Source organism: Echinops telfairi, unplaced genomic scaffold (assembly GCF_000313985.2).
Source record: "Echinops telfairi isolate 266 unplaced genomic scaffold, ASM31398v2 ScPeMD7_7414;HRSCAF=8452, whole genome shotgun sequence".
Lineage (NCBI taxonomy): Eukaryota > Metazoa > Chordata > Mammalia > Afrosoricida > Tenrecidae > Echinops > Echinops telfairi.
This window is the reverse complement of record NW_022111314.1, coordinates 613,034-624,288: the sequence shown is the minus strand read 5'-3', so window position 1 is coordinate 624,288 and position 11,255 is coordinate 613,034. Positions and strand designations below refer to the sequence as shown.

Below are 11,255 nucleotides of genomic sequence, written 5' to 3'. Positions count from 1 at the left end.
CCCACATGGGGGTCGCTCAGGCTGGCTGGTGGGTGGGTGCCCCTTCCAGCATGGTGTCCTCTGGGGACAAGAAGCTGCCCCAGGAGATGCCCTGGCGACCTTGGAGGCCGAACGTGGGCCTGGGCCCCAGCACATCATCTGGGCTCCCTTCAACCGCTGAGCTGTGCCGAGGGGCTCCGGCCTGGGTGACGCCTTCTGTTCCCCGCAGGCCTCCGAGCTGGGCCACAGCCTGAACGAGCATGTACTCAAGCCGGCTCACGAGAAGGTACCTGGTGACCGGCCACCCCGTCCTCCAGGAGGGCGCGTGGGGGCCGAGGGGAAGCAACCCCTGCTCTGTGGACGCCCTCGTCGAGGGCTCGGGAGCATGCCATCACGGTGTTGCGTTCAGCGGTGCCACCCTCACCCACCCTGCTCCTGCCCTGTGCTTCCTGTTTCCATCTCGCCCGCCTCCTTACCGCCCTCTGACCTCGGATGGTTGGTTCTCGCCGAGGGTTGAGCTCAGTTCCACCTAAAGGGTGACTAAGGGTCATGGTCTCGGGGATCCCGCTGGTCGCTGCCTGACCAGGAGGTCTGGTCTCCATTAGGGGTTTGACCTGATGGCATCCCTTTCAGAGCCGTTGGTGTTGGTAGCCGGGCACCACTAGCTCCCTGGTCTCCGGGCCGTGGAGACAGACTTGTGGTCTGTCTGTCCGCTGGACTCCCTGGCTCCGTGCGTCTTGTGCTTGTCCTCACTCTGCTCCCCTCCGGACGGGGAGAGGCCAGTGCCTACCCTCTGAGGGCTGCTCGTGAGCGTTAGAGCCCAGGTGCCACTTTGTGGACTGACCATGGTGTCTCCTGAGGCTGTGGCCCTGAGCTCCCGGCCCCGTGACTCCTCCCCTCAGGGTGCGGGGCTGTCTGCCAGGGCACAGGCACGCTGTGCTGGCTGCTGAGGCGAATGCCCTGTGCACATGACCGCTGCCAAGCCTACGTGTGCTCCTAAGGGCCCCTGCCAGCCCTGCACGTCTGTCCAAACTCCCCGCCAGCCCTGCTGGTGTAGCATCTGTCTGTCTGCTGTTTTTCACTTCTTTCTCCTAACCCTCTGACTGCACCCCCCTCGCCTCAGCTGCGCCCTCTCCTGCCTGCGTCTGTGGGCTCCGCTTTACTTTCCATCCCCGCTGTCAGCACCGCCACCCCTGGGGTCCCTGAGCACGATGCGGACATGTTGTTAACAGGTCCTGTGGGTGTGAGCACTGTAGTATCACGTGTCCCTGCTGCAGGGGCCAGCGCAACGGCCTCAGGGCCTGCAGAGCCCCCCTACGCCCACCCCACCATGGGGTCCCCGCTCCCCATTGTCACCGTCCCTGGGTCACGTGCAGGCGGGGGGATCCTCCCACCGCGCCTGCCTGAGGCTCTGCCCATTATCCCGTCTGCCCACAGGTGAAGGAGGGGAGGATTCTGGACGACATGTCCAGCGGGGTGTCTCAGCTCGCATCCAAGGTAGGCGACCTGGCCCACGGACCCAGGCAAAGCCAGTTTCCGTGTTCCTGTCCAACCCCCGCTTGGCAGCCGCAGCGTCCTTTAGATGCGGGCTGCTGACGGCGTGGAGCGTAGAAATGGCTTTACGGGCTCCCGCACCCTCCTTAACTGTCGCCTCTCTCCCTTGTGCTTTCCCGCGGCCGCCGGCCTCCTGGTGAGTGGCGCGTGTTGGAGGGGCCCACGCTGGCGCAGGGCCTTTCCTTCTGCTCCGTGACCCTCTGGGCTGGTCTCAGTGGCGGCCAGGGGGACACTGGGAGCCCTGAGCACAGCCTGTGCCGGGCACACGGGTGCGGGGGAGACGGAGCAATAGTGGCTTCTGCTCAGAGGCACGTGTGTGACGTGTGGGGCCGTGTGGAATGCCCTACTGGGCTGTGTGTAATGTGCATGTGTAATGTGTGTAGGGCCGCATGTAACACTTGTGGGGCTTTGTGTAACCTTACAGGGTTACATGGAACGTGTGTGAGGCTGTGTGTACCGTGGGTGACTAGTCAGTATGGGACTGCATGTGATGTGTGCAAGCGGTGTCACATGTATGGCCTTGGATAATTGTGGGGCTGTGTAACCTGTGCGTGGCTGTATGTAACGTGGGGCTGTGTGCATGTTGCATGTGTGGACTTGTATACGGTGTGGGGGGGGCTGTGTGCCTGTCACGCGTGTGAATCTGTGTATCGAGTGTAGGGCTGTGCACAGCTCACTGCCGGGTGTCCCCCAGGTCCAGGGTGTGGGCACTAAGGGCTGGCGAGACATGACAACCTTCTTCTCTGGAAAAGCCGAGGAGCCTGGCGACAGGTGAGCCCTGGTGGGAGCCCCCAGCATCGTGTGGACGAGACTCGGGTGCCCTCGGAGGAGGTGGCAGTGACAGGCTTTCTTGTAGACCCCCGGAGGGCAGCAGCTACCAGAACAGCAGCGGGGACCATGGGCAGGGCGGCGCTGTCAGCCAGAGCTTCTGGGAGACCTTCGGCAGCGCCGAGGCCCCACGAGCCCGCCAGTCCCCAAGCAGCAGCAGCTGGACGTGTGCCGACAATTCGACGGAGCACCGGAGCTCGGACAGCTGGGACGTGTGGGGCTCGGGCACCGGCTCCAACCACAGGGACAGCAACAGTGACGGCTGGGAGCACTGGGAGGGCGCTGCCGGGGAGGGCCGGGCCAGGGCCATCCACAAGCCAGCGCCGCCCCCTGCGCCCACTGATGAGGGCTGGGACAATCAGGACTGGTAGCTGCCCCGCTCTCTGCCCTCTGCCCTAGTGCTGCCCCCCCTCCAAGTCCTGAGACATCACCCCCACCCAATGAGCAGCAGCCTCCCAGTCCCCTGGGTCCAGATGCCCTGGTCAGGTGAGCACACTCCCCTGGGCTCTCGGCCCCGAGGCCGTCCAATAAAGGGACACCCCAGCGGCAGGGCAGGTGCTGAGCGCTACTGCCGCCTGCGGAGCAGCCCCCACTGAGGGCCCCACTGGAGCCCCTTTCTTTGGAGATAACCCCTAGCCGGCCCTGCCCTCCCCTCAGCCTCATCCCCCAGTTGCACGTGGGCAGCAAACCTCTGGGCTGTCCAGTCTCCACATGGGTCTCACAACCTGGTGGCTGTTTGGGCGTTACCCCAGGCCTTCCCTGGAGAGCCTCGCCCGGGTGGGAGGACGGACCCACCTACCGCCTCTGCGGCCTTTACCTGGGTGCACGTAAAGTCTGGCCCCCGAGCCCGCTGGCCTGCCTGGGGGCTCAGCCCTCAGCCTCAGTGCCACCCACCCCGTGCCTGCTGCTCGGCCTCCTGCCCTCCACAGCATGCTGCCTGCCGCCCCTCCCCAGCCCCGCTTCTAGAACTCTCCCTTTGGTGGTCCTGCCCACGTGCCAGGGTGGGACCCCATGCTGTTTTATTGTCACCGCCTTACTGGGCAGACTCGCTGCATGTGCCCAGGGCCCTGGGCCACCTGCCCTCAGGCGAAAGGGGCATGTGGTGTGTGGTGTCCTCTCCCAGCTGGCTGCCCCTGGATCATGAGCCAGGTCTCCGCAGCCCTCTGACGATGGGAAGAGAGACCCCGGGTCTCCCCTCAGCCTGCAGCACCCGGGGGTGCAACTGCCCTGTGGACACCCATGCCCTCGGCCAACGGGGGGAGCAAGGGCAGGCCCGGGGCCACAGCTGCAGCCATGATGAGTGCCACTGACCAGGGTCTAGTCCCCGAGCTGGACCGTCCACATGTGTGTCTGTTCCTACACCCCTCCCCTTGGGCCCCAGTGCCCTTCATGGAAGAAAGGACCCCTTCCGTTCTCACGACTTGATATTCTCTGCTTTGGCTGGTTCCACCACTGTTCTCGGGATGAGAGGCCCGCCGAGATCCAGGGGAAAGCATCCTATGGGAGGTGGGGTGCGTGTGATAGAGTGTAGGGGCTCCTGGATGAATTTGGGGGCAGGCCTTACTTCAGATGTGTGCAGTGGCACAGATCCCCACCAGGTGGTAGCACACATCGCAGGTGGGACAGCGGCTTCCCACGAAAACTGAGCTGTCTGAGCAGGCCACTGATTGGTCCACCAGGATGACTTCGTCACTCTCGCTTGCATGACAGAGTGGCCCAAGGTCCCATGGGAATGCCATGGGAGCCTGGGAGCTTCTGGGATCCGTGTGAGGCCCGCTGCCCTGCAGGGCTGTCCACAGTGGGTCCCTGCAGGCAACCCGGTGCCTGGATGCCCTGCTGTGGGAGCTAAGTACAGCACATGGACAGTGGACTGGCAGTTGTGTGACTGAAGATGGGCCCACTGGACTGGGCCGTCAACTGAGTGACTGAAGATGGACCCAGGCTGTTGCCACCCCACTTCTCCCTGGGGCAGTATGGGGACCATGACCTGTGGTCACCCCATTTGCTGACAAATGTCTAAGTTGGATGTAGGATAGCCTGAGGGTGGCTCAAGCTAGTAGGGGTGTTGGGGAGACATCAGGGAGGGCATGCAGTTCAAGGCTTATTGGGTGGGGGATTGGGGTTCCCTGGGGTTCTGCTAGCTGGACAGAAGCTTCAGTAGAAGGGGAAAGCAGGGGTCGGTGGGGGAGCCCACGATGGTGGCTGTAGGGAGCGGCTGGTTTGAGCTTTGTACCGGCTCGGGAGGTTCTAACCATCACCTCCCTGCCTTGCACCTCTGGTGGGGGGACACCCCAGGGTTTGGGGGCAGGGTGGCTTGGCCTGGCCTTATCCACCCTGAGCTGTGACCCTGGACAAGCCTCCCTTGAATAGATGGGGCACCAGCGCCTGTGGGTGAGTGCCTCGTGGGGCTCACTCAGCCTGGCACTAATGCTGGCCCTGGTGCAGGTCTGCGGGAGCTGCTGGGATCTCAGCTAGGAGGAGGCCACAAGCCTACAGCCAGCCAGGAGACCTTCCTGCCCTGTGCCCTCAGGGTAGTGGGTCTCTTGACTCCCTGTCTCCTTGCCAGGCTGTCAGGTCCGACAGCAGTGACCTCAGCTCCTGGAGTTCACTGCAGCTCACTCAACAGCTAGGACCTCCAGGGGTCTCTGGGTTTGGGGGGCACGTCCCTGAAAGCCCTTTCTGGGAGCTGAGCCCAGGCTCGTGGGACACTAGCACTCAGGACAGCCAGTATTGGGGGTCCTGAAACCCCACGTCCTGCAGGGGGTCGCTTGGGTCTCAGTCCCTGGTATGCAGGTGCAGTGTGAAGCCTCCCAGGGAGAGGGGTGGAGAGAGACTTTCCAACCCTGGGCTTCTGGACCATGAAGTGCTGCCTCACCCGTGTGCCCACAGCCCAGGGCGATGCCTCCTGTGGGCTCCTGACTGCTGGGGAGGGTGTGGCTGCGCAGTCCCCACGTGGGGCAGGTGTGCAGGCTTGGGAGGGACAGAAGGCCCTGAGCCTCAGCGGCCTTGGCATTCTGTGCCCTCCCAGTCTCTGCAGCTTAGGGGGCTCCCCATAGGGCCAGATGTCTGTGCAGGCAGTGCTGGGGTCAGCTGGGACACTGGCATGATCTGAAAATCCCAGACAAGCACCCACTGCCATCGAGTTGATTCAGGACAGGGGGCAATGTCCCGGGACTTCCAGGAGCCCAGAGCCTTGTAGCTCGCCCTTAGAGCGGCTGGTGGTTTTGAACTGCTGGCCCTGTGGTTAGCAGTTCAATGAGCAACTTCTGCTCCCAGGACTCCGCTGTACTGCCTCCCAAGCATTTCCAGGTCAGGTCGCTCCACCTTCGACCACGTGGGGCTTTAGTCCCCTGGGCTGGCCAGGCCGAGCCCACACGCACTATGGTAGTTCAGCCCCGGTGCCCCAGAGGACATGGCTGCCCCCCTGAGGGGCCAGGGCTCAAGGCAAGGATGACCAAGTGGACCACCTGTGTCCCTCACCTGGCCACCCTGATGGTCAGTCTTGAGCAGCTTCTTCATGAACCCCTTTGGTGCGAGCCCCAGACTGAGGGGGTTGGCCCCTCAGCTGGTGCCAGCGTCCCTCAGGAGGGCTGGCCTGAAGGGGAGGAGCTGAGGGGTTGGCTGGGTGGTGACACTTCCACATAAAGCCCTGTCAGCCAGTGGCCAGAGCTGGACGGAGTGGCCATCCTCGAAGGAAGAGGAGGAGGCAGGGGGGCTTGGCCCTGTCTCTGCAGGTCTGGGACTTCTGATGGGGGCAGAGGGGGGGCTCAGGAGCTGGGGAGACAGGACCTGGGAAGATGGGGTGGTTGTGGCCCTGGCCACTCACTGACCCTCTGGGGGTCTCGGGACAGTGCCCAAAGGAGGGACGGTATGGGACTAAGAGCAGGTGTGGCCACCCTGTGGTTCTGGGAGATTCCGCCAGCCAGGCAGGGTCACTATAGGAAGGCCAAGACCTCAGCCTGGCCAGGCCCTCTGGGCTGGGGTGTTCCTTTGCGGGGCTCACTTCTGTGGGGGTGCTCCCAGGGAGGGGGAAGAGTGGTCAGTGAGGGGCTGGCCTCGTGGGGGTGGGGGCTATCACTCCGGACCTGGGGATGTTGCAGGTGGGACTTCCTCAGACTCTCCAGAGCCTCCCGGCAGCATCAGGGTTCAGGGGAGGGCCCAGGGGTCACTGGGAGACCCTCAGAAGTGGAGGGGACAGGGGGTCATCATCCCAGCAGACCCTGAGCCTGCAGTGGGAGCAGCTGGAGCTCCGGCACGGGTTAATGGGAGGAGGTGGCCGGGGGTAACAGACCGTCTGCTGGGTGCCCAGGGCCAGTCACCTTTCTTCCTCCCCCTCGCAGGCCGAGTACCATGAACCTGTGCGTCTGCCTGGGCCTGTGGCTGGGTGCTGCCCTGGGTAGCGGGCTGGGCCTAGGTAAGGTCTGGCGGAACCAACAGTGGCCCCGCCTCGCTCTCATCAGCCACACTGTAGGCCACTGAGTGGTTGGAGCAGACAGGTGACCCGTCTGGGTCTGGGTCTCTGCGGCTCCCAGTGTCCAGATCCCACTCCACAGTCCAGTGCTTTAGGGACTGCAGACTCCTCCCCTCCCCAGCATGTACTCAGGCAAGTCCCGCTTGTCTGTGAGGGTGAAGGTGCCCCTTTGGGAGCCCTTCTGGGGAGGCAGTTCTTCCAGCACCTCCCCGACTGCGCCCACCCACCGGCAGCAGCTCACAGACTTTGGCCCCCAAGACCAAGCAGACAACTTGGTGGGGGTGGGGGTGCTGGGTGGGACGCTGGGCCCAGCAGGGGTGCCGCTGTGCTTCCAGAAGGCTCTGTGCAGACCTTTCCCACCCTCTGCCCTCCCAGCAGACCAGGGTCTGGGTCTGGGGAGGTGGGCAAGACTCAGCCCTATTTGGCTCTGTTTCCCAGGGGGCTCAAGGACAGCTTCCACTCCTGTCTGTCGGTCTATCTGAAGGGCCTCTGGGGCACTGCAGGTGGGGGTGCCTGGTCTGGCCAAACGCGGCCTCTGCTGGCCCTCCAGTCGAAGGCCCGGCCTCTTCCCTGGCTGGACACAGCAGGTGGGATTGCCCATAGGGTTCCCCATGCTCACATAGGGGTTGTGACCTGGGCCTCAGGGAGAAACTGAGTAAAGAGCCATGGGGTTGGGAGAGATGTACTCTTGGAGGCTGGAATGTGGCTGGGGGTCCCATTCTGCTGTTGCTGTCTGGACAAGGCTGGGGCCCCCAGTGTCCTAGATGGGTTCAGAGCTCGGGAACAGACGGCTGTTCATGATCCAGAGCTGCCTGGCACACAGCTGGCCCCTCTGCCCCCAACTCCTGGGGCAACGCCTGAATCCTGCCTTTGTGTGCCCCACCCCACCCCCCTGGGGGCACCCCAGTGCCTGGGGCTGCCAGAAGAAGCCCTCTCTGTCCCTGGTTCCCAAAATAGCCCTCCGGCCCCGGAAACTTCCTGAGGAGCCGTTCCTCCTGGTGCCGGAGGTCAGCTTCCTCTGCACCCGTCTCCCGCCCTGGACGGCCCTTTGTGAGGCTGCATCTCTGACCATGCCCAGCGGGCCACAGTGGAGCCACATGCTGCTCACTCCCACCTCCTTCCCGGGGATCACCCCTCCGTGACTAGGCTGGGGCAGGAGGGGTTCTGCAGCTGCACAGCTGCCCTTGGCTCCCAGACTCAGGCAGACTTCTGGGGGCAGCTGCTGAGTCCCCCGCCCCGGCCCCCACACTGCTCTCACTGAAGCTACCCTGTCATCCTCTTGCCCTTGGAGGGGAGGGGCCCCTCCACCTCTCAGCGCAGGCCTTGTCCCTTCAGACCGGTCATGCAGAGATTGGGCCCCGCTCAGCTGGTTGGGGAGAGGTGGGCTGAGCCCTGACCTGACATCGGTCCTGTCTTCTCAGCGAGAGGCCTGAGGCTGTCTGTGCTGTCCGAGGACCGGCTACAGATGACGTGGAGGGAGGTGGAGGACAGTGGCCTTGGCTACCTGGTGCAGGTGAAGCCCATGGCAGGTAAGGCCACCCCCACCTCTTCACGGCCGTCCCCTGGCCTCTGCCCTCTCTGAGCAGCGAGATGGCCAGCACGCAGGTCCCCCTCCAGGCCCAGCTCAGGCAACTGAGTCCCTGAGCCCCGTGTGGTTGTGGGTGGGGTGGGGTGCGGCCTCACTGCTCGGCCCTTGCTCACCGCTCACCTCCTGGATGGGGCTCCTGCCACACGGCTCACTCAAGCAGGCTGAGCCCTGCACCCGAGGGAACCAGGGGCCCTGTTCTCGCTGGGTCTATTCTGACGCCCACCTTGCCCAATGGCCGTGAGGACAAGAGCAGTCCCTTTACAGGAGGCCCTCCTAGAGGCTGGCCCACAGAACCGGCCACACGGCCACAGCAGCTGGTTTTTAAAAGTGGAGGCTTCCTATGTGTGGTAAGGGCACACATCCTGACTCAGTACCCACGTGCCGTTGGATTAGGTGTGGCTGCATGGGAACCGACCCATAGTGGCGCCCCAGGACCACAAACACAGCCTGGCCCTGCGCCCGCCGCCCAGTCCTCCTTATGCCTGGGCTCATCATAGCAGACCCCCAGGAGCCCTCCACATCACCCGCTATGATGGGTTCCTGCAGGGACTGGCCCCTCCTGATCACAGGCCCAAAGTGCGGGAGGTGAAGCTGTCCTCACATGTAAGCCGCATACTGCTGCCCTTCCTCCCGACCGATGGGCTCACAGAGGGCCGCCCCGTGTGGTCAGTATTCTTCCCCATCCTGCTAAGGAAGCCATCGGTTCTTCTCCGGTCACCTATTCACTGTCTGGCCCTCACCCGACACAGGTGAGGGGGTTGCGCACCATGGCCTGGGTCAGGCGCCCCGCGTCCTCAGAGGGCAGCCTTGCTTGGGTTTCTCAGCTGCTGCTTCCACGGGTGTTGGCCGTGGACCTGAGTGAAAGGGAGTCTGAGACACGCCCGTCGGAGCGGCCCGGTGGTCAGTGGAGGTGGGAACCACACTGAAGGCTGAGGTCTTTGACCTTCACCCCTAAGTCCTCCTGCATCAGGCCCCCTCCTGGGCCGCCCCTGCGTATCTCGGGTTGTTGACGCGTCTTCCTGATGCGTTCCTCGTGGGAGTCCCGCTGTCAGATGACTTGTCCAGCGCACGGATTGGATAAGTCCAGTGAGAGGGCACAAGGGGACACGCCTTTCCTGATTTCGACCACGCACTCAGTGTCCCTCTGTTCTGCTCAGCGACTGCCTCTCGGCTGGAGCTCAGCTGCACACGGACTGTTCTGGAGACCCCCACGGGCTGCCCTGTGGGCGTCGAAGTCTTCCTTGACTGGGAAGACCAGAGAGGGAGCGGGGCGTGGGGAGCAGGGAGCAGGAGAAGAAGGTTGAAGGTCCCACAGCTGTAAAAGAACCACCACAGCAGACAGTGCCCCTCGGAGGTGCGCAGGCAGGAGACTTCGTCTCACACACTTTGCACACGCTGTCAGGAGAGAGCAGTCCCTGGAGAAGGACATCCGGCCTGGTAAAGGGGAAGGGTGGCCCTAGCGGAGATGGGGACGCCATGGCTACTTCCACGGGCCCAAGGGTGGGAACCACGGTGGGGCTGGCGCTGGCCCGGCCAGTGTTTCCTTCCATCAGGCGAGGTCTCTAGGGGTCGGAACCGACTGGGCACCTCACAGCAGCAGTCAGATAAACATCTTTCTAGAATTTTCTGTCTTCAGCAATGACGCCCCTTCCGTGCCGTCTCCTGATCTGGCTGGCATGTCTACAGCCCCTGTAACGTGCTGCTGCGTCCATTTCATTTTTAGTACCCTCAGCAGTTTTACTTGGGCTGATGTTAATGACACTCTTAGCTGGATCACCTTTCTTTGGAAGGGGCACGAATACGGGTCTCGGCCAGCCCGCTGGCCAGGTAGCCGGCACAGGCTCTTCTCGGCGTGGGCGTGGGTAAGCGGGAGCCCCCGTGTTGCATCCACGTTGAGACGTCGTGATGCCCCTTCTGTCAGTTCACGGCCAGTGTCTTCTGTGCGGCTTCAACGTCTTCCTTCAATGCCGTCAGTTCCGGGTCACTGCTACCCCTCCTGCAGAAAAGTCGAACACCCTCGGGTTCTTTCTGGTCTCCTGAAGCAGCAGCTGGGCACAGCTTCTGTCTTCTCTGGAGTTTCCTGTGTCTGTCGGGCTGTACTCCGCCCACCTCTCCAAGCCTGAGCTCATGCCCACCGCATCCATTTTGACTCAGAGGGGCCCCTGCACAGAGCAGAGCTGCCCCCCTGGGTTTCTGCTGGTCTGCACTGAAGCCCAAGCAACATCCTTCTGGGGAGCAGCTGGGTGGCTTGAACCATTGACCTCGTGGTCAGCAGCCCAAGGCATCACCCACTCTGTCACCAGTTCTCCCAGTGTGGGGGAAGCTGGCACGGGCGTCCCTCTGGTTTTCTGCCTGCAGGCCCTGGCTCATCTCATTAGCACACCTGCCTCTGTGCCGTCCGGTCCTGAGGTCTGCCTTCCCCTTTAACTGTCTGCGGTCCAGAGCCTCAGGATAGCATTTTGGCCTTGTGTTGTGTGGTCTCCTGGCATCATCCCGTGCATTGGCCCAAAGTGCCAGGCACCGGGGAAAACGGGGGGCGCCCTCCAGACAGACCAATCTTGACCCCCGGACACCCAGCCACAACCACCGCCCCTACTTTTAGTGCCACAGGTGGGTTTTGCCCATCCCCTGAGCCCGGCCCCAGTGGTGTGGGGGTGTCTGCTGTCTGGTCCCGTACTCTTACTGTGGGAACGTCCCGAGAGCAGGCTCGTTGTTCCGTGATGGGCATTGGGGTGGTCACGTGGGGAGCCATCGTGCCTGCCTTCTTGTCCACGAGACCGAGCTCCTGGGGATAAATGTGGCCAGCAGTCCCAGGACACAGCGCACGTGACCGGC

At 63.3% G+C, this 11,255-nt stretch overlaps 2 protein-coding genes across 4 annotated transcripts in view; both read left to right on the top strand.

Moving 5' to 3' along the window:
• The window catches only part of ARFGAP1 (ADP ribosylation factor GTPase activating protein 1), an 8,427-nt gene extending 5,633 nt beyond the window's left edge, over positions 1–2,794 (top strand). For 2 of the 3 annotated variants that reach the window (XM_004716041.3, XM_045296961.1), the window contains 4 exons: positions 209–265; positions 1,417–1,476; positions 2,228–2,304; positions 2,390–2,794. In XM_004716041.3, coding sequence (XP_004716098.1) covers positions 209–265; positions 1,417–1,476; positions 2,228–2,304; positions 2,390–2,732 — 537 coding nt within the window. In that variant the 3' untranslated portion in view covers positions 2,733–2,794. The remainder of the gene's footprint in view (positions 1–208; positions 266–1,416; positions 1,477–2,227; positions 2,305–2,389) is intronic. The other variant, XM_004716040.3, reaches the window with a different exon arrangement.
• A 3,784-nt stretch (positions 2,795–6,578) lies between these two features.
• The window catches only part of COL20A1 (collagen type XX alpha 1 chain), a 23,834-nt gene continuing 19,157 nt past the window's right edge, over positions 6,579–11,255 (top strand). Inside the window, exons 1-2 of the mRNA XM_045296972.1 lie at positions 6,579–6,775; positions 8,254–8,361. Coding sequence (XP_045152907.1) covers positions 6,712–6,775; positions 8,254–8,361 — 172 coding nt within the window. The 5' untranslated portion in view covers positions 6,579–6,711. The remainder of the gene's footprint in view (positions 6,776–8,253; positions 8,362–11,255) is intronic.